This window comes from Saccopteryx bilineata, chromosome 7 (genome assembly GCF_036850765.1).
Source record: "Saccopteryx bilineata isolate mSacBil1 chromosome 7, mSacBil1_pri_phased_curated, whole genome shotgun sequence".
Classification (NCBI taxonomy): domain Eukaryota; kingdom Metazoa; phylum Chordata; class Mammalia; order Chiroptera; family Emballonuridae; genus Saccopteryx; species Saccopteryx bilineata.
In genome coordinates this window covers 84,169,913-84,192,594 of record NC_089496.1, presented here as the reverse complement: position 1 = coordinate 84,192,594, position 22,682 = coordinate 84,169,913, and the positions used below count along the sequence as shown (strand labels likewise).

The window sequence follows — 22,682 nt, the reverse complement described above, 5'->3', positions numbered from 1 at the left end:
AGACAGCCTTAACCCCTGTTACCCCCTGAGTGTCCCGCCACGTGCCATTCCCCCACCACACAAGTGAAAGGCTGCAGGGAACGCCAAGGGCAGCCATTCCGTTACTCCTCGTGGCAGGAGCAGCAAGCCTCTCCAACAATCCCCAAGACGGCAGAGTGCCATGCAACTAGCCTGGTTCGTGGTCAGCTGGGAACTTGTAAAGTTACCTGGGGCCAGGGCAATTCTGGCTGCCGCAGAACTAGAAGGAGGCCAGTGATGAGCAGGTTGTAGAATTTGGCGGCTTTGGGGATGGGAACAGGAAACCAACTGCATTTTTCACTTGCCTGATCGCATAAACTCTGGATTTTCCAGTTCTCAGCATGGTTTGGTTTGTATTCTGTCTCTGTGATCTAGTCTTGAGAATGAGCACTCACCCACTGGCCCCAGAAGAAGTAGCAACTTGTATCTGGAGAGGAACCATTCATTTTACTACCTAGGGGAGAAGGTAGTTTCGTTCATAAATAAGCAGGACAAAGAGATAAATATAAGATCTATATTTTCAGCGTGACCCAGTACATTGATAACTTGAAGCAGCTGTCAGGTCAACAGGCAGCTTTTATCTCTGTTATCTCACCTGACTGTCCTTGGACTTGGTAGATAGAGTTTCTCCATTTTACAGAGGAGAAACCCAAGGCTCCAAGGTTTAGTGACTTACTCAAATCCCCCTGAGGGAGAACTGGGTCAGGGATTGGGTCTGCAGATTCCCAGGGACACACCTGCCTGCTCCCGCCCTGGGATGGAGGACTGACCGCCTCGGCCTGTCCTTCGAGGGTCTGCGTTTGCCAGCTCTGGGGAAGGCCCTTAGAAAGGAGCTGTTTCTGAAGGTCTCAGTAGTCGGGTTTATCAGTGCTGCCTTCGGTAGCTTGTCTGGGGTGCCAGCAGCGGAGCGCAGCTACTCGTATCCCCTTGGCCGAAGAACGGTCCTCTCCTCTACCGGGGAGGGTCGTCCGTCCTCTTTGACCCAGCGTGCAGCTTCGGGAGGGGCGCGCATGGAGCGGTGAGGGAGGAAGGGGACACCCGTCTAGCCAGCCAGATCAGCCCTGGTGACCAGTGGGGAGACCGATGTCACAGCTACACTGCCCTCACATCCTGTCAGTGTCGCCTTTTTTAGCATTCTACCTGAGGGCTGAAAATACCACATTAAGGAATTTAGGGTTCTCTCCCTCATTCATTCTTTCACTTGCTCTCAGGACAAACAGGGAGTGCAGGCTTTAGGTCAGCTCCTTGCCACTGCTTTAGAGGTCATCAAACTGTGTTGGGACAAATCTGCTTCTTACATAAATTTTGGAGAGGGGAGTAACGAGGCCCTCTTCTCCAAAGGGAATCCAAAACAGCCACTGAAGTAGGAAGATTATCAGGAAAACTCACAATGTTGAATGAAGGGGGCTGGGTTCTGACCCTGACATTTTATGATTCCACTTCAATCTTTTCTTCCCCATGAATTTGTGTGGATGCATGCACACACGGGCACACACACACATACAAGCCTACACCCACTTGCACACACACACCTCCACACACTCAGTCTTGACTTTTGATATGCTGCCACCAGGTGGCAACTATATGTCTCTGTTATCAAATTCTCAACTTTGCTCCCAATTCTCTTGAGAATTTTTTGTTCAAGATCCCACAGATTTTTTTTTTAATTTTATTTATTTATTTTTTATAGAGACAGAGAGTCAGAGAGAGGGAGGGATAGACAGGGACAGACAGACAGGAACAAAGAGAGATGAGAAACATCAATCATTAGTTTTTCATTGCGCATTGCAACACCTTAGTTGTTCATTGATTGCTTTCTCATATGTGCCTTGACCGCGGGCCTTCAGCAGACCCAGTAACCCCTTGCTGGAGCCAGCGACCTTGGGTTTAAGCTGGTGGGCTTTTCCTCAAACCAGATGAGCCCGCGCTCAAGCTGGCGACCTTGGGGTCTCGAACCTGGGTCCTCTGCATCCCAGTTCGATGCTCTATCCACTGCGCCACCACCTGGTCAGGCAAGATCCCACAGATTTAAACCATCAATGTCCTTACCTTACTATATAAAAAATGTCTTGATGTATTCAAGCTTATGCAACCACTAAATAAAAATCAAGGCACACACCCCTCTTTGGGTATTTTCACTAATCTTTTTCACTTTTAGTTCTTCTGCCTCTCCTTGCCTTCAGAGGATGAGATGGTGGCTCTGGTGGCCCTTTGACATAGGTAGTACATTCTGAATGGAAAGCCTCACCTAGTGACCGGTCACTTGCCTGAGGCTCTGAGTACTGAGGCCCAGGGAGCCATTTCAGGAACACCTTCGTCCTGGCATACCCTTGTCCAGCTGTGTCCGAGCTAATCTGCTGGTGGATTTAGCTTTGCTTAAATATCTCAGAGGCTTGTCTTTCTTCCGAAGGACAAAGGAGCAAAAGGTGAAAGGTGTGATATCTCACTCTGAGAAACTAAACTCTCAGGAGTCACTCTAAGCCATCCCAGAGGCTGTTCTGCTTCATGTGACTCCTGCCTTGAACTTTTCTTTTGCGCTCCTGCTCCCTCCGCCCGCCCACTTCTGTGGCTCAAATTTGTGTGTGGCAGAGAGCTGACTTAGCCCATAGCAACCTCCTTGGTAACTGGTGTCTTTGTAACAGATCATCTCCAGCGGTGTTTTCTTTATCTGAGCTCTCTGATTACATACAGTCCCTCTCTGCAAGCTGGGTGCCCTCCAAGCTGGGGGCACAGTTAAGCACAGTAAAAGGCTTTGCAGCCCAGCCATGTCAGGTGTGAGCCAGCTGCAGGAGCATTTATAAACAAAATTGTTTAAGTTGCTGCTTTGCTTCTGGAATATGCCGTGTTCTCTGTCTGTGCCCTTTTACCTCAAGAGTCGTCTTTCCTGCGGCCACGGAGGCACTGCCATCCTCCTGCATCCCACCTTGGGAAGGCTGTGGCTAGTAGAGCCAAGAAATACTTTAGGGGCGGTGGGGCGGGGTGCAAGGCATAAGGTCTTACCAGCAAGGAACTCGTTCTGTTCCTGTCCTGTCCGGGGCTGAAAGTGCCCCCACAGCGGAGCAAAGGGAGTCAGGGCGCACTTCCTGTTTTCTATTGCTTTTTTATCCTTCAAATATACAAGGAATTGTATTGGGGATATAGGCATGTAGTGAAAGCATACTGGCTTGAATGTTTTATTTTTTTATTTTTTTTAATAAGTATTTTATTTTTTTTTAAGTTATTTCCCTACTTTATTTTTTTTTTAATTTTTATTTTATTTATTTATTTTAGAGAGGAGAGAGAGAGGGAAAGAAAGAGACAGAGAGAGAGACAGGGGGGAGGAGCTGGAAGCATCAACTCCCATATGTGCCTTGACCAAGCAAGCCCAGGGTTTCGAACCGGCGACCTCAGCATTTCCAGGTCAACGCTTTATCCACTGCGCCACCACAGGTCAGGCCACTGGCTTGAATGTTTTAAAGTTATTATGATAAAATCCTCATCAGCAGCAATGAACCTGTTCCCCCTCTGGACCTGCCCAGCTGTGGGCCATTCTTTCCTCGGGGCCCTGCATGCCATCACTGTGCTCTCTGCTTTATGTACACGCCTCTCTGGTTACCCACTCCAACCTCAGTTAGGAAGCATGGGTTATTCCCAGTGCTGCACACGATAGATGCTTCACTATTTCTTGACTGGAGAGTACTAGAAAATAAGAAGTGATCCTAGACTTTGTGGTGTGGAATAGTTTGTTGATATTCCAGTGCAAAGACTTCACTTACCTGATAGGTGGTAGCGAGACATCTGTTAGATGTCCCCAAGTGTGGGACATTGCAGGGTGGGAAGCAGCCTTCTCTGTCATGTCCCTGTACATCTGCTTATGCATCTGCTGCCTGGGTTGCCCTGCTCTTTCCTCAGCTTGGGAGATGCCCAGATAACACTTCCATACCAGGTATTCATCGTTTACTCCTCATTAGTTTACGCGTTCACACATTCATTCGTTCCACAATATTCATCAAACCTCTCGTGTGTTTAAGTTCCTGTGCCAGGCGATGAGGAGTCAGTACACAAGCCAGCCGTGTGATCCTTGCCTTCCAGGGCTTCCCTTGCAGCCGGAGAGCTGGATATTAAACAAACACACCGCACCGCTAAGTCTATAACTACGGACCGTGGCGGTGCCATGGAGGAAAAGGACACGGTGCCCTGAGAGGGCAGCTGTGCAGGTGGGGAATAGGGGGGTGACTTAGCAGGTTGTGGTAGCCACTGCGCCCCACCAGGAACTCACTCCATAGGCCGATTCCTTCCTCGGCAGAGAGTCTCCGTGCTTGCCGGGAGTACTGTATTGAAGCCCTCGCCTACGTAAGAAAGCCAAAAAAGCTAACTTGTTGCGTTTCCTGAGCTTTTCATTCTCAGCCCTTGCTTTTTCACTGCCCAACGCTCCTCGGTCCCTCTAATTTCAGACTGCTCTCCCCTCTCTCATCTGTCTTTCTCTGTTTCTCTCCTACTCCAACCTCCCACCCCCTGCCTCTTTCTCTCTTTCTTTCTCTATGTGTGTTACTGTCTCCTTCCCATTACTCCTCCACTCGGGTGTGAGAAGGTTGGACTTTCTCGTTGACACGGGCAATCAAAGCATCCATTCCGCCTAGGTGTAAGTGGAACCGATCAAGTTTCAGGTTACCTTCAAAGGTGTGATCACACAGCTCCTGGTTCTGAGGCTCTTTTTTTAGCCACAAAAAAATACTTACTGAAAAAAAATTCTTTTGGCCTGTTTTCAGGGTTTGAGAGCCTTTCCTGAAGAATAGTCTCTTAGTATCTGTCATTTGACTGTATTATGTAGCCAGATTAGGTTTGATATTAAATTAACAACACATAATCTGGGTGGAGTTTCTATTGCAGCTAAGTAAACTGGATTCGTGTCCCATGAGAAGTATCATATAGGCTTCTTTGCAAGTTCATTATTGCTCTTGACTTTCTCCCCAATTAAGTGCGGGCCCAGGCTTTCTCTCATCTGTCAGGCTTCTCTCTCCCAGGAGCAGGTTCTTGCTGATCAACTCCTTAAATAAAGCACAGGATACCTCTGCAGCTGCCTCCTCCCAGGGGACACTGTGATCCCAGAGTCTCCTTGTTTTCTTTTTCTTTCTTTTCCTCTACACTGAAATGATAGAACTTCGCACTTTCTCCTTGGACCAGCAGATTTCAGCACATTTCAGTTTATTTTTAACTGACAGGTGGTGCAGGTTAAGTAGCTGGGATCAGAAGTACACACCCGGAGCATCCAGGAATGCAAGGACTTATTGTTCTGCTTTCCTTTTACAAACTGTCCTTTGTCCCTTCACCTCCAGAATTTCCCATGTCTCAGTCGCTCAGGTGTGACTCACTGTAAGCCTGGGTTCTAATATACACGAGGTTGTCAACTTGAGAGTTTTAGGGCAGGGGTCCCCAAACTTTTTACACAGGGGGCCAGTTCACTGTCCCTCAGACCGTTGGAGGGCCGGACTATAAAAAAAACTATGAACAAATCCCTATGCACACTGCACATATCTTATTTTAAAGTAAAAAAAACAAACGGGAACAAATACAATATTTAAAATAAAGAACAAGTAAATTTAAATCAGCCAACTGACCAGTATTTCAATGGGAACTATGCTCCTCTCACTGACCACCAATGAAAGAGGTGCCCCTTCCGGAAGTGCGGCGGGGGCCGGATAAATGGCCTCAGGGGGCCGCATGTGGCCCGCGGGCCATAGTTTGGGGACCCCTGTTTTAGGGGGTCCTATCGTTCATTAACTCCAACAACTAAGTACTTATTCTTTTCTTTGTTATGACAAAGGTAGTATTGCTGGGGATGGCAATAGTGTTGTAAAAATAATTTCATGTGCCAATGTCAGCTAACTGGTATTGAGTGCCTGGGGAGCTGTGTTGAGAAGAATTTTGAGGCCAGAACAATGCTATGATTGATTAGTAATGTTTGTCTTGAGTATAAAGTAAGGACATGAAGGCCAATATATGTATTTGCTGTTCCTGGTCTAATTCAAAGATTTTTATGTTCAAATCAGTATAAGAAGAATCATTTTATTTAAAATACAGGTGGAAATAAAATTACTTTTACGTAATTCATATAAGGCAGTGCACTTCCAGAGAATCAACAGCGGCCAGCGCCTATATCAGGCCGGGACTGCTGAGTCCCATGTGGGCACGATGGTCTGGCTTGCATGGAGTGTGCCCTAGTCTCTGGCCCCTCCTCCCAGGCTGGCTGTGCTGATATTTGGACCTGTCTGTGGTAAACAGAATAATGTCCCTGAATCTGTGAATATGCTGGATTCCATGGCAAAGGGGAATTAAAATTTCAGGTGGAATGAAGTTTGCTAATCGGCTGGCCTTAAGATAAAGGGAATATTCTGGATTATCAGTGTGGGTCCAGTGTAATCACAGGGTCCTTAAAAGTGGAAGAAGAAATCAGAAGTGGCACCATGAGAAGGCTCAGCTGAGCTTTCTGCCCAGCTTTGCTGGCTTTGAAGATGGAGGAGGAGGGCCTGAGGCCAAGGAAGGAAGGCAGGCAGCCCTGGGAAGCTGCAAAGGTCCTAGAAAGGAATGTAGTTCTGCCAGAATCTAGATTTTAGCCCAGTGAGACCCATTTCAGACTTCTGAACTACAGAACTATAAGGTAACATATCTATGTTGTTTTAAGCCACTAAGTTTGTTGTAATATTTTACAACATCAAGAAACCAATATACTATCTATATTACCTCACTATAATGAAAATGATAACCACTAATCTCTAGTACCTGGCACTGTTGCTAAGCATTTTATAAGCATTGTCTCTATTGGTGTGTCCAGGCTTCCTATGAGGTTGGTAGTTATTTATCCCCACTTTACAGATGGAGATATAGAAGCTCGGTGATATCGAGCAACTTGCCCAGGGATGCAGAGCTAATAAGAGTCAGAGCCAGGACTTGAACCTCGGGCTCCAGTGTATCAAGCCCATGCTTCACAACCCTCAGGCCCTTTCTTGGACCTCGGGACTCAAAAGGCATTTGCATGTGAAAGAATGGGCTTAATTTAAAAACATGACCATAGCATTGTTTAGAACAGAAAAAAAAAATGGAATCAGGAACAACAAAGAGTAAATATATTGTGGTTTATTTAAACAATGGAACATTAGGCAACACTTGGAAAAAATGCATTAGAGTCACTTTTATCAACATAATACCACTTCAAGATGATAATAACACCACCTCAAAAACCTAGCAAGAACTTGAATTTTCAGTCACCTATGTTATTGGTTATTTATAAGAAAGCACATTAATCTCTGACTTTCACTGTTAAGCATAAACCCACAGAGACAAAAACTGTGTATGAAAATCTTTCATTCACTGCAGCAGATTCTGCTTGAACCCAAGAAACCAAAAGTGTCGTATTACTTTATGACTCTGAGCATGCGTTTTGGAAGCCAAATTTCAGCCCTGTGTTAAAAGTAGAGCTTTGATATTATCTAGAGGTTATACTCACTGTGTCCTATGACATAACTACTGAGGACTTACTTGCTTAAGCAAAATATGTAGTTTAAAGTTGAAAAGTATCCTTTGAGGGAAAAAAAATAGTTTGAACTTAATTATTATGCACCGATATACTATTTCCTTACTACTTTGATCTTTGGGAACCAGTTAAATACAATCCTGGTGAATTTGTATGAGAAATTCTATGCAACTCTTTATATCACATTTCCCAAGAATACAAATTCACAAGATTGTATACTCTTGAACTTAAACTACATTCATACTTTTTTAGCCCTGTGGTCCAGGAAAGGGCTTCAAGGTTGTGAATGTTGTTCTCCTTTATACCCACACTTATTCTATGTTCTTATTGAGTGGATGGATGGATGGATGGATGGATGGATGGGTGGATGGATGGGTGAATTAATGAATTCTTGAATCTCTTTGTTCAAGATTTCTTGATTTGTTAAACCTTGTATATTCATCTAAAAAATCTCCTTGCTTGTGTGGAAGAACAACATATAACCTCTTAGTCTCCTCCTTCTAGATGTTGAAATGCTTCAGGCCAGTACATCAAACCCAATCTCTGGAGGAGGCTTCTCTCGGACTACTAAGGACTCTATGATCCGCAAATTTTTAGAAGGTAAGTAGCAGCTATGAGTGGGAAGCAAAAGAGTGAGAGAGAAACGGTGGCCTGGTTCCATCCAAAGGCTGCTCCACTCCGGGATCGACCGCCGTAAACATGGCACGTGGAGGACTGAAGGGACTCTGTCCTCACGAGCTTTCCTATCAGCCTGTTACAGGGAGACTGAAAGTCCCACCACTGCAGCCATTCATTTAGGTAAACAAGTTGCTTTCAGCAAAACTTTTTTTTTTTTTTTCTGAAGCTGGAAATGGGGAAAGACAGTCAGACAGACTCCCGCATGCGCCCGACCGGAATCCACCCGGCACGCCCACCAGGGGCGAAGCTCTGCCCACCAGGGGGCAATGCTCTGCCCCTCCGGGGTGTCGCTCTGCCGTGACCAGAGCCATTCTAGCGCCTGGGGCAGAGGCCAAGGAGCCATCCCCAGCGCCTGGGCCATCTTTGCTCCAATGGAGCCTTGGCTGTGGCTGCGGGAGGGGAAGAGAGAGACAGAGAGGAAGGAGGGGGTGGGGGTGGAGAAGCAAATGGGCACTTCTCCTATGTGCCCTGGCCGGGAATCGAACCCGGGTCCCCCGCACGCCAGGCCGACGTTCTACCGCTGAGCCAACCGGCCAGGGCCGCAAGACTTTTTTTTTTTTTAATGTACATGCTTATTTTTATTTAACTAAAATTCATTGAGTACCTACTATGAACAAAGCACTATTGTGGATGTTGGGCTGGGGGACACAAAGGAAAATGATGTGATTAATTCTTCAAAAGACTTCACTGTCTCGTGAAGGAGGAGAAGATAGGGGAATATACACCACTATTATTAAGTTGAAGCTCTACTGCACAGAGGCTAAGAACACAGACTTACTTCTTCCTTCTGAGAGCTGGAAAACCTTGGGCATGTTATTTGGCTCCTCTGGGTTGCAATTTCCCCAGTTGTAAAGTGAGATGAATGTTGTAAACTTTAAATGAGTTAGTATACATTAGGTCTCATAGCAGGGCCAGACATAGAACAAATAATAAAGGTTTATTATTGTTGGTATTGTTCTTATTATGGGAGGTGCCAAAGGTGAAAGCTGTTAAATTATATGAATAATTCCTTAATTCTGTTCAATTGTTTATTATCTATGGTGGGGTCCACTGATCAAATAGGTATAGAAAGCAGGATGCTAAAAGAATGGGACTCAGGCCTAACCAGGTGGTGGCGCAGTGGATGGAGCGTCGGACTGGGATGCGGAAGGACCCAGGTTCGAGACCCCGAGGTCGCCAGCTTGAGCGCGGGCTCATCTGGTTTGAGCGGGGCTCACTAGCTTGGACCCAAGGTTGCTGGCTCGAGCAAGGGGTTACTCAGTCTGCTGAGGGCCTGTAGTCGAGGCACATGTGGGGGGGGCAATGAACAACTAAGGTGTTGCAACACGCAACGAAAAACTAATGATTGATGCTTCTCGTCTCTCCGTTCCTGTCTGTCTGTCCCTATCTCTGACTCTCTCTCTCTGTAAAAAAAAAAAAAAAAAAAAAAAAAGAATGGGACTCAGGATAGGAAAAGTTATTTTCACAGTGACTAGCAAAGGAAAGTTGTAAGCAGTGGTAGACAAATCACAGGGAAGCCAAGCAGTCCCTGCAGCTCAGAAGATGCAATGAAAAATTCTACAAAGTACTTGACTAGAAATCTCATAGGAAGAAAACCCAAGCTTTATTCATCCCTGTATCTCAAGCAGGCGTTTAAGCAAAGATTTGTTGGCTGAATGGTGCTAGGGAGAAGGAAGGGAGAAGAAAGCACCTACTATGTGTATACACTGAGCTGGGTGCTTTCCCTTTATTATCTTTGCCCTCAACAGTACTCCTGTAAGTAGCTCTCAGAGGGAAATCAGGCTCAGAGAGGTTATATAACACGTTCAAAGTCACACAGCTCTCGTGTATGAGGAGTGGATGGCATACAAAAACAGGTCTGCTGAGACTCCTGAAGCCAAAAGGATATTCAGGTCCCAGCACAGAGCATTTCAGCCTGTCACCAGGAAGGAGGCAGAGAAAACCTGAGGGTTGTGATGACTCCAGGGACAGAGGGCAGGAGGCAAGCTTCAGTCCTAAATCCTTTGGTTGATGGGGAGCAGAATGGAGGCAAAGGTTGCAAGAGGAGCAGTAGAGAGTGCCGGTTGAGAGTATGAGCTCTGGAACCAGCTTTCCTGGGCCCTGGCCTGGCTCTAAGGGACTCTGAGCAAGTTATTTAAATCCCCAAGGTCCTAGTATCTTTATTTGCAAAATGAAAATAATGATTGTAGTTACTCCACAGCGTTGTTATACAATCAAACGAAATAATGTGGGTAATGCACTCGGAATGGCACTGGGCACAGAGGAAGTCCTCAGAAAGGTTTGCTGTAGTCATTTTAATCCTGAGGACAAGGGTGCTGGAACTGTCGGTGGTGAGGACTCCAGGCCACCCTCACAGTGCTGCCCAGGCTCAGGGGTTGATTCTGAGTGTCCTTGGGCTTTGGGGACTGTACTCTCTTTTCCCTAATGGAATGAATAAATGAATCTCAGCAGTAAAGTTGAGATGACAGAGCCTAGAGCTCACTTCCTTTTTTTTTTTTTTTTGTATTTTTCTGAAGCTGGAAACGGGGAGAGACAGTCAGATAGACTCCCGCATGCGCCCGACTGGGATCCACCCGGCATGACCACCAGGGGCGACGCTCTGCCCCTCCGGGGCGTCGCTCTGCCACGACCAGAGCCACTCTAGCGCCTGGGGCAGAGGCCAAGGAGCCATCCCCAGCGCCCGGGCCATCTTTGCTCCAATGGAGCCTTGGCTGCGGGAGGGGAAGAGAGAGACAGAGAGGAAGGAGGGGGGGATGGAGAAGCAAATGGGCGCTTCTCCTATGTGCCCTGGCCGGGAATCGAACCCGGGTCCCCCGCACGCCAGGCCGACGCTCTACCGCTGAGCCAACCAGCCAGGGCCGAGCTCACTTCCTTTTGCTGCACTGATGGGGGCAAATGAAGATGACACGAGTATTTTCTGAGTTGCTTTGCATGGGGTTCTCAGCCACTGCTTTCAGTCACCTTTTACTGTGTTTCTAGGCAACAATGTGGGAATGGCCAGTTTGGAGAGGGAGCTGTACTGTCACGATCCTGAAGATGTTTATCACACCGTGGATGAGGAGGAGGCCTTTCCTGTGGACCTGGCCAGCAGGCCCCCTATCCCAGTGCCTAGGCCAGAGGCCAGTGCTTCTGGTGCTCACCAGCTTCCCGACAACGAACCGTACATTTCTAAAGGCAAGTATGTCAGGGAAGGGTGCCGAGTGAAGTGTGCAGAGCTTCTCAGCAGGAATTCCCTGGATCCTCTGGCTTCTGAACCATCGTCACTCAGAATGGTCTGAGTCAGGGGTCCCCAAACTTTTTACACAGGGGGCCAGTTCACTGTCCCTCAGACCGTTGGTGGGCCGGACTATAAAAAAAACTATGAACAAATCCCTATGCACACTGCACATATCTTATTTTATTTGTTTGTTTGTTTGTTTGTTTTCTGAAGCTGGAAACGGGGAGAGACAGTCAGACAGACTCCCGCATGGGCCTGACCGGGATCCACCTGGCACACCCACCAGGGGCAATGCTCTGCCCACCAGGGGGCGATGCTCTGCCCCTCCGGGGTGTCGCTCTGCTGCGACCAGAGCCACTCTAGCACCTGGGGCAGAGGCCAAGGAGCCATCCCCAGCGCCCGGGCCATCCTTGCTTCAATGGAGCCTCGGCTGCGGGAGGGGAAGAGAGAGACAGAGAGGAAGGAGGGGGGGGTGGAGAAGCAAATGGGCGCTTCTCCTATGTGCCCTGGCCAGGAATCAAACCCGGGTCCCCCGCACGCCAGGCCGAGGCTCTACCGCTGAGCCAACTGGCCAGGGCCTGCACATATCTTATTTTAAAGTAAAAAAACAAAACGGGAACAAATACAATATTTAAAATAAAGAACAAGTAAATTTAAATCAACAAACTGACCAGTATTTCAATGGGAACTATGCTCCTCTCACTGACCACCAATGAAAGAGGTGCCCCTTCCAGAAGTGCGGCGGGGGCCGGATAAATGGCCTCAGGGGGCTGCATGTGGCCCGCGGGCCGTAGTTTGGAGACCCCTGGTCTGAGTGCTCTCCAACCAGCCGCAAGGGCCAGGGTCAGAGCTTGGGGCCAGTTTGAGAGCTGGAGTAGGAGCAGTGATCAGACTCAGTTCTGGCCTTCCTGGAAGCATGCGCACAGAGTGAAGATAGAGATACACAGGATTTCCCTCTACGCCACATGACAAGAATCCTGCTAAATGTTTATCTCCTGAAACTCTTCTTCTTATTATTAATTTTAAATCGTTAACATTTATTGAAATACACCAAGAGTGCTATATCTGGAACATGTCATTTAATCTTTATAGTAATCTATTCTATTTGGTAAGGACCATTATCCATCCCCATTTTCCAGATGAGGAAAATAGAAGCTTACAGAGGTCACTTGATTACCATATAGCAGAGCCAGAATTTGAACTGAGGGAGGCTGTCTTCACAGACTTTCAGCCATTATGCTAGGCTGTCTACCTACCTATATTAATAAAAATTAGGAGAATTGGGTTTTGACTTCTTTTATTTTTTATTTATTTATTTTTTTGTATTTTTCTGAAGCTGGAAACGGAGAGAGACAGTCAGACAGACTCCCGCATGCACCCGACCGGGATCCACCTGGCACGCCCACCAGGGGCCACGCTCTGCCCACCAGGGGGCGATGCTCTGCCCCTCCAGGGCGTCGCTCTGCCACGACCAGAGCCACTCTAGCGCCTGGGGCAGCGGCCAAGGAGCCATCCCCAGCGCCCGGGCCATCTTTGCTCCAATGGAGCCTTGGCTGTGGGAGGGGAAGAGAGAGACAGAGAGGAAGGAGAGGGGGGTGGAGAACCAGATGGGCGCTTCTCCTGTGTGCCCTGGCCGGGAATCGAACCCGGGTCCCCCGCACGCCAGGCCGACGCTCTACTGCTGAGCCAACCGGCCAGGGCCGGGTTTTGACTTCTTTATAATGGTCCCTGTGACAGCAGATGCTGATAGCACTGCCAATTTCACTGTCTTTCAGGACTTGATTGTATTCGTATGATTACAGGTACTTTAAGAGTACAAATATTGCCAGATCTATGTATCTGACCTTCATTCCATTGTTGATAGAATAAGCAGATTGTGAAAAGTGTAGCAAAAGGAGATGGTAAATTGGGGGAGGGAACCCCTCAACCAGAGCCCCAGGTGTTTGGACTAGGGGTGTCAGATAAAGAACAGGACGCCCAGTTGAGTATGGATATTAGACAAATAGCAAATAATTTTTATTTTAAGTATGTCCCAAATATTGCACACTCTTTTTTTGGCTTTGGTTTTGGTTTGTTTATCTGGGAATCCTAAACTGGGTAGAAATACAGTGGAGGGACATTCTGCATTGCCAAGTGCTGTCGGTGCTCCTGGTTTGCCATCCCTTTAGGTGACACCTCCTTTGGCATGTGTAGCGCACACTATTGGTGCCCTTTCTACATCCTCCCAGCTCTTTACATTTCTGTGTCCACTGGCTGTACCCTGCCTGTCAGGCCCTGTGTCTCTTAGTCTAATGGCTTTCTTTGGCAGCCAGAGCCTCCTCTGACCCTTTGCAGGACAGGCTGGAAGAGTTGGGGGTTAACACCCCTGGACACAGCTTTAAACCAGTGACTGATAGGGGTTGGTGGATGAGTACCCAGCTTACTTACCCCTCTCCTGGAGAAACATTGAGGTGCGTCCTCAATGTTGCTTTCCGGAACTCCCTAGCTTGCCCACCGAGGCGACTTACTGGATAACCCGCCATTTATTGCTTTATCTACTTTCCTGTCTTACCTCCATCACTTCACACGTAGATTACTTGCACTTGGACCCTGTCTCCAGGCCGCGGCTGAGGGAACCTCAGTGGAGAGCACGCAGCAATGCCTACATGGCGGAAGGGTGAAGGAGCGTGTGTCGATGGCATAGCTCATTATGGGGAGGCGGTTGGGACAGGGGCACAGGCTATTCCTAAAGAGCTCTGATGGACTTGCTGAAGGACTGTGGGGAAGCAGAGGAAAGGAGAGAGACAGGAAATGGCTGAAAGGGCAGGGGTTTGGAAGCCCGAAAAGCTGTGTTTGTGTCCTAGCTCTTGCATTTTCCAGCTGTACAGCGTGGGACATTGGGTAAGTCATTTCACCCTCTAGCTTCCTCATCGATAAAATGGGTACCATAATACTATATGAATACACTGATGCATATATTATAATAATATTCACCCATAGCCTTATTGTGTGAGTCAGATGTGTTAACATGGGAACTACCTTATAAACTGTAAAGCAGGGGTCCCCAAACTTCAGCCCGCGGGCCGCATGCGGCCCCCTAAGGCCATTTATCCAGCCCCCGCTGCACTTCCGGAAGGGGCACCTCTTTCATTAGTGGTCATCCGCATCCTGTGCTCCTGGAGTCCTGTATGTGGCGGCATCGCTCATGTACAGTACTACTTCCAGTGACGCGGGACGCACGCGTCACGGCTCCGGAAGCACATCATATCACTTGTTACGGCTAGCAGTGACAAATATGGAACCGGACATTGACCATCTTATTAACCAAAAGCAGGCCCATAGTTCCCATTGAAATACTGGTCAGTTTGTTGATTTAAATTTACTTGTTCTTTATTTTAAATATTGTATTTGTTCCAGTTTTGTTTTTTTTACTTTAAAATAAGATATGTGCAGTGTGCATAGGGATTTGTTCATAGTTTTTTTTATAGTCCGGCCCTCCAACGGTCTGAGGGACAGTGAACTGGCCCCCTGTGTAAAAAGTTTGGGGACCCCTGCTGTAAAGCACTTATACTGACATAACTTGTGTTCACTAGCAGGCCAAGGTATTGCTGTCCTATTGGCATCATTCTCAAGGTTTAGATGTAAATACAGATAATCAAAGCTACAACTGAGAGCTTGCACATCCCAGGCACTTCTCCAAGTACTTTCTGTGTGTTAACTTGTGTAATACGCTCAACAACCCAGTGAGGAAGGTACTGTTATCATCCTCATCCTACAGATAGGAAAACTGAGGCCAGAAGTGGTCAAGCCTCTTGTTCAAGATCACATGGCTCATGAGTTGCAGAGCCAGGATTTGAATCCAGGGAGTCTTGTGTAGAGCACAGGGAGCCTTAACCACTATGATGTCCTACCATTAAAGTGGACATTTGTCACTTCTCAGTATTTCCTGCTTGCCTTTATGGGTCTGCCACTCATGAGTGACTTCATCTCGACTCCTTTGGAGCTGGGCACACATTGCACCTGTTCCGTGGCCTTTCTTGACGTGTTCAGTGGCATTTCCTTTTATTTTCAAGCTTCCAGGTGTTCTCTGGCCAGCTTCAGGCATTCGGGGATCCAGCACACATTGTTGTTCACATCGCCCTTCTCTTTAACAATCTCAAGAGTGCCTACCAGCCTGACCAGGCGGTGGCGCAGTGGATAGAGCATCAGACTGGGATGCAGAGGACCCAGGTTTGAAACCCCGAGGTCGCCAGCTTGAGCATGGGCTCATCTGGTTTGAGCAAAGCTCACCAGCTTGAGCCCAAGGTCGCTGGCTTGAACAAGGGGTCACTCGGTCTGCTGTAGCCCCCCCCCCCCCCGGTCAAGGCACATATGAGAAAGCAATCAAGGTTCCGCAAAGAGTGCCAACCATGCCCTCCAGCTGACTTTGTTTTTCTGGGTTTGGGACCTTGTCTGCGTGGTCTGTCTCCATCTCATAACCCCTGCAGCTTCTGCTCCTTAGTGGCTTCTCTGAGAGTGTTGATTTACAGAACTGCACACAGTGGTCCAAAGTATGAGATCATTATGGTTTTTATTTTTGTACAAGGTTTTGGTAATTTTTTTTTTTGGTAAATATATGTTTTAAAGCCCTTTAGTAAGAGATCTGCTTTGGCTTTATCTAGAATCTTCTTTATCTCACAGTTTTTGCAGAAAAAAGTCAAGAGCGGCCTGGGAATTTCTATGTTTCCTCAGAGAGCATCAGGAAAGGTAAGCCAGACGTCCTCAGCTTCCTTTCGTATGACCTGAACTTCCGGGTGGTAGAAGTGTTCATGTTTCAGTGATTTGCAGTTGTCACAACAACTCCTTAGTTAACTTTGAACAAAGAGAGCCAAAGGATGCCTTGGATGGAGCTGTCTGAAAATCCTATACTGACAGGAAAGGAAAAGGACATTGGGGTGCCCATGAATACAGTACAAGGATATTAATATTTTAGAAGGTGTCAGTAACAGCAAACAGAAGTACAATCTGAACACTGAGATGGTCCTCAACAAGGTGAACATGGGTGGCCCAGCACCCAGTCTTGGCCCAATGATACAGTCCCACCATGCTACACTTACCCTGTCTATCTTAGCTAAACTATACATTAATTCAACTCTTGTTTAAGAGACATTTTGCTCACCATTGGGTAACATTTTTCTTTTATTTTTTTAAGACTTTTAAAGAAGTTTGAGGAGACAAGTGCTCTTTTCTTCTAGATTAATTTCCTTATGCTAAACAGAAGCTTTCAGTATTATCCCTTTGACGATTCTTTTGAAAAGAAGCCATGACACCATCTAAGCATTTGAAGGCATCCCTAAGGACTGTGGTTGTAGATGGGAATTGGTCAGATGGGGGTTGGTGCATTTTGTTTGTTCCCCACTTCATCTCCCAATATAATTAGAGGCAGCCTTCAAAAAGGCAAACTTGGGCCTGCCCAGGTGGTGGTGCAGTGGGTAGAGGGTTGGACTGGGACACAGAGGACTCAGGTTTGAGACCTCAAGGTCACTAGCTTGAGTGCAGGCTCATCTGGTTTGAGCAAAGCTCACCAGCTTGGACCCAAGGTCGCTGGCTCAAGCAAGGGGTTACTCGGTCTGCTGTAGCCTCCTGGTCAAGGCACATATGAGAAAGCAATCAGTGAAAAACTCAGGTGCTGCAACAAAAAATTGATGCTTCTCATCTCTCTCCCTTCCTGTCTGTCCCTCTCTCTGACTCCCTCTGTCAAAAAAAAAAAAAAGAAGAAGAAGGTAAACTTGGGAGAAAGGCATGTGAGTGTGAGTAGACAGATGAGTGAAGAGTTGGGAAGAATGATGGATAAACTTCAAAAAAAAAAAAAAAAAGAAAAGAAATTGGCACAACCCAAGGAGAGCCAGATGGGACTCAGAACCAATTTGCACCTGCTGATTCTGGACTTGCATTGTGATTCCATTGGTGCTCCAGTCTCCTCGGGCATTTCATGCCTGTGGGTTCACCATCTTAGTGCTCCCTGCTGCTCAGAGCAGGGAGGATGAGGAGAGCTGGGAATGGGGGAGAAGCATCTGGCTGGACGTTGCTGTATATTCTGTCCTCCGAGTGGACGATAGTCTAAAGCAGGGGTCCCCAAACTTTTTACACAGGGGGCCAGTTCACTGTCCCTCAGACCGTTGGAGGGCCGGACTATAAAAAAAAAACTATGAACAAATCCCTATGCACACTGCACATATCTTATTTTAAAGTAAAAAAAACAAAACGGGAACAAATACAATATTTAAAATAAAGAACAAGTAAATTTAAATCAACAAACTGGCCAGTATTTCAATGGGAACTATGGGCCTGCTTTTGGCTAATGAGATGGTCAATATGCTCCTCTCACTGACCACCAATGAAAGAGGTGCCCCTTCCGGAAGTGCAGTGAGGGCTGGATAAATGGCCTCAGGGGGCCGCATGCGGCCCACGGGCCATAGTTTGGGGACCCCTGGTCTAAAGCCATGGTTCTCACCTGGGGGTGCTTTCTCCTCCCATACCCACCCAGGACATTTAGCAATCTGGGATTTTCTGATTGTCACAGCTGAGGAAGGGAGTGTTACTGGCATCTAGTAGGTAGAGGCCAGAGATGATGCTAACAAAGAATCATCCAGGCCAAAATGTCAGAAGTGCCTGGGCTGGGAGCTGCTGCTGCTCTGAAGGCCTGTCCGTAATTCAGGCTGGGGGAACTTGACTTACTCATCAGCAGAATTCAGACCTCCCTAAAAGGTTGTGGCCTGGTCTACTGTCGTGTAAAACAGGCTTTGAAATTATTAGCCGCTTCCTGCTCTCTGACCCCGTAACATCTTTCCCGCTTCTTGATCCCACATGTAATTGTTCTTGTGAGACAAGTTCCCTTGAGCCCCTGACCGGCCTTGTTAACCTCACACGTGCAGCCGACTCCCCGGCGGGGAGCTGTCAGGCTGAGCTTTGCCGTTCTTTCCAGAGCCTCCTGTCAGGCCGTGTAGAGACAGGCCCCAGTCAAGTATATATGACCCTTTCGCCGGGATGAAGACACCAGGCCAGCGACAGCTAATTACCCTCCAGGAGCAGGTGAAGCTGGGCATTGTCAACGTAGACGAAGCTGTGCTCCACTTCAAGGAGTGGCAGCTCAACCAGAAGAAGCGGTCTGAATCCTTTCGCTTCCAGCAGGTAAAGGCTGGGTAGAGTTTGTTTCGTGTCTGTTTCCCGGAGAGTGGAGTGGAGGGCTGGGTCCGCAGCTGTCTTCTGCATGGCTGTAACGAAGCACCTGTGGCTGGGCCTGTGAACGTTTATTTGCGTGTCATTGTGAGTCGTGTGTATGCGTATCTGTCACCTAGAGTCTGTAACCTCCACAGCTCCCTGTCTTAAGAGCTGGATGGCTTTTCTGGTTGTCACAAGGCTAGAGACCAGGAACAAAAACTCAATTGTTTACCCGAAATCTGCGGCTGTGGCTTCCCTCAGCATGTGGCCCTGTACTTGAGATTTCCAGAGTTCCCCTCTCTACCCCTAGTGGCAAGACTCGGAGAACTGCCACACTTTAGATCTCAGAGGGAACTTGGAAAGCTCCCAAGAAATATGATTAAATGAACAAAACAAGTCACAGATATAAAACCACCCGAGTTAAACTCACACACATGACTCCCAGTATTCCCGATGGCTTCCCAGACCAAGCTAGTGTCTCAGTTACAGTCCCAGCCCAGCCCCCCTTTCCAGTGTGGCCTCTCTCATGTGAACCTTCTGCATGGCTGGATATTAGTCCCTGGGGGATTTTCCCTAGACTGCTCAGACACTTTGCTTTCAGGTGATTGTTGTTTATTGACTAAAATAGCAACAAATTTCAGCTCTTACATGTATATTCAACATTTGTTGAATGATTATAATAGACTAGGCTGCAGGATTACAGGAAGATAGAAGACCTGTCTCTTGTCCTTCAAGAGTTCACAGTACCTCTGAAGAGCAGCGCACACACACGCACACACACACGCACACACACACACACACACGCAGCATAGCCCAGTGACAGTTGTCACTAAGGACAGGTGCAGTGTGGGGAGTTTTTAGGGAGAAGGTAAGCCTTGACCCAGGCCTCCAACAAACTTATGGAGAGCAATTGATGTCCTTTAAGGTCAGGGGAATCAGGGAGGAGGGGAGGCACTTGATTGTGGACTATATGTCTCTCTCTTCTGTTCAAACACAACTTCTAAGAGTACTTGGATTTCTCTGGGGACTGATTGCAAATACACTCAGCTTCATTTGCATGTTGGCAATGTTATTGCAATGTGATGTATCTTACAAACAGCATAAAATTAGAAAAAGTTTTAATGCCTAAAGGATATAATTCTGATGCATACTTTAAAAATGAACTAATTTTTTTTTTCCAGGAAAATCTTAAACGGCTAAGGGATAGTATCACCCGAAGACAGAAAGAGAAGCAAAAATTAGGAAAGCAGGCAGGTATGTGGCTTCCTAGGGGTGCGGCATTGTGAGAAGCTTTGCTGTAACCTGTTGTGCTTGACTTTTTTCTGCTGGGGCCTGAGTGGGGAGACTGCTTGCCCAGCACCTGTCACCCTGTTTACATATCTGGGTCCCCCACTAGACTGTGAGATCCTTTTGGGCAATGGCTTTGTCTTGTTAAGTCTGTACGTCTAATACCTAGAACATAAGACATGTCAGCAAATGAATGAATGAATGGCTTGAACTCTGCATCTTTCTAAACCCCCCCACTCCCACCCACTCAGAAAGTATGGTAATGCTTTCTCCCCAGGCACCAACTCTCCCCCTCTCCCCGGGGCATTTAGGGAAGTTTTTTTTTTGTTTTTTTTTTCTTCTCTTGAGCAGATTGAAGAAAATCCCATTTGCATAGTATCTGTTTTGATTCAAGCAGAAAACTGTGTCATCAGTGTTCACACCACACCCTTCTTCAGAAGCTCAGGACCCGGGCGGAGCAGGTCTCCTGCCCTGTGTCATGAAGCTCCAATAGCAGGCCCGGAAGTTCCCGTTGTGCACACTGAGGCCCGGGCCCTCCATTCCCCGGGACCCATCCTCCCTCAAGTGCTACTCATGTGGCCTGATCAAAGAATGAGCATCTGCTCACACTGCATACTCCCACTGAAAACTGTGGTGTGGTGGGGCTCCGTGGTTCATGTGGCCAGCCTTACACCGAGAGGGGCTGGCAAAATAAAATAAAATAAAATAAAATAAAAGGATTTTAGAGGCTCTCAGATCTTGAATGGAGCCTCATTATGTGAGGAGTTAAGCTTGTGTATCAGTTTCGTAGTCTGTCTCCAGCTGCCATCAACAGCCCGACTTCCTATGACCCTGGTCAGGCTGGTAGCATCCCAGTCTTCAAACAAGGCATCTTCCTGCCACAGATCCCTTGCTCATCATGCCTCTCCCATCTCATCTGCATGAATACTGCTGGGCTGCAAGACCCAGCCTGGAGCCCTTCACAGTGAAGCCGCCTGGACCACCTCAGACCATTATGTTCCTTCCTCATTTGAGCGTCTGCAGAACTATATATCTTTCCATTCATCCAGTTCTTCTCTTTTCCATCCTCTGATTGCTGTTACTTCAGTCCTTGACTCAAACCATCAGCAATTCCAAAATGCAACTTAAGTCTGCTCATTCTGACCGCCTCCCACGCCGCAGCTGCTGCCAAACTGCCATCCCTTTTCCTGGATTAATGCAGGAGCCTCTTCAGTCGCCTCTCTATGCCCATCCTTACTCTTCTACAGTTAATCCTGCAAACTGCAGCCAAAGACCTTTTAAAAATAAACTATCAGATTGTGCCACTCCCTCGTTTAAAACCCTCCAGAGGCTCTTGTCACACCCAGGGGGAAATCATACATGATCTGACCTCTAGGCTCACCCCCCACCCCCCACCACCCTGTGCTCTCTAGTCACAATGGACTCCTTTTTGTTTCTCTGTCAAGCTGAAAGCATCCTCCCCAGGGCCTTTGCACTTGCATTTCCCTCTCCTTCTTTCCCCACACCTTCACTGGCTGGCTCTTTTTATTCTTCAGTGCTTGGCTGTAAGTTCTCCTCCTCAGAGAAGCCTTCTCTGCCGCTCTCTCCAGAGTAGCCTCCAACACTCACTTCCTGTGCCACTGCTTACCTTCCTTTCCACACGTCACAGACTGGAATTATCCTGTGTGCCTGTTTGCATGGTTATTTCCCACCACCACCTTACCCCCTCACCCATAAGGTTAAGAACTTGTCTGTTTTGTCTCAGCTGAATCCCATGCATGTAGCACAGTACATTGATGGGGCTCAAGAAATCTTTGTTGGAATGGTTGAGTTCAGTAAAATGCTTGGTGACATCATTCATTCATTCCACAAATACTTATTAAGCTAAGCACCAGGCAACTTACCAAATACACAGACCTATAAGGCGCAATCGTTACCATCTGGTAGCTTACAAGTTAGTCTTTTATTTGCATAGGTCTGGTTTTCCCAGCTAGAGCCTGTCCCACAATGCCTAGCGCAGTGTTTTGCATATAGTACTGGCCTAGTGAATATTAATAATTTTGACTGGGAGAAGAGGGGTAGAGTTTATACCCATGGCAAGAAGGTCAGAGAGGTTATTGTTAGAGGTCTGCTTGAGTGACTGGATTTTAAATGTATGCTGCCACTAGTCAAGTTTCCACTTGTCTGCCCTCCTGGTTGGGAGGAGGAGAAAGGAGAAAAGGCAGAAAATCTGGTTGAAGATCTGCAAGTCATCCTTGGATCCAACAGTAGGGCTCTGGGTAGTAAAAGGATTGAGGTGTTTTTTAAAACTAGAGCATATGAACCCAAAGAGAAAAGCCTTGATTAAATGAAATAGTCAAGCTATTAAATGTAGGCAGTAGGAAGAGAACTGCACTTTGGTGATGCATGCGGTGCATGCAGGGTAAGAGAGCAGGGGCATTTAGACAGCACCCATGTCTTTGACTGAGTCTTGCTGGGGTGTGTGTGTGTGTGTGTGCTTATAATCTGGCTACCAGAGGAAGCCCCAGCAGTTGGAAGTTGGACCCTATATAAGATGGTGTGGCCCAATGGCTTCAAAGTACCTGCCAAAGAGAAGGCATTATTTATGGTTGAGTAAATATGACCTATTAGTTAACTCCATAAAACTCGATTGTATATATATTTAGTGACATACTAGCTTGTAATTGCCTATTCCAGGGAATTTCACACTGGGCTGCTGCAGAGCAGCCGTGTGCATGCTTGTGGGGTAGGGAGTGGGCCTAGGGGTGGGGTGGGATGGGGGACAGGATCAGGATTGGGACAGGGTTTAGGCCA

The 22,682-nt window shown here is 47.3% G+C and overlaps 1 protein-coding gene across 3 annotated transcripts in view; it reads left to right on the top strand.

Annotated features, from left to right (window-relative positions):
• The window catches only part of PIK3AP1 (phosphoinositide-3-kinase adaptor protein 1), a 124,388-nt gene that overhangs the window by 81,943 nt on the left and 19,763 nt on the right, over window positions 1-22,682 (top strand). For all 3 annotated transcript variants that reach the window (XM_066239301.1, XM_066239302.1, XM_066239303.1), the window contains exons 9-13: window positions 8,033-8,128; window positions 11,186-11,380; window positions 16,083-16,148; window positions 18,367-18,572; window positions 19,784-19,856. In XM_066239301.1, the coding sequence (XP_066095398.1) occupies window positions 8,033-8,128; window positions 11,186-11,380; window positions 16,083-16,148; window positions 18,367-18,572; window positions 19,784-19,856 (636 nt within the window). The remainder of the gene's footprint in view (window positions 1-8,032; window positions 8,129-11,185; window positions 11,381-16,082; window positions 16,149-18,366; window positions 18,573-19,783; window positions 19,857-22,682) is intronic.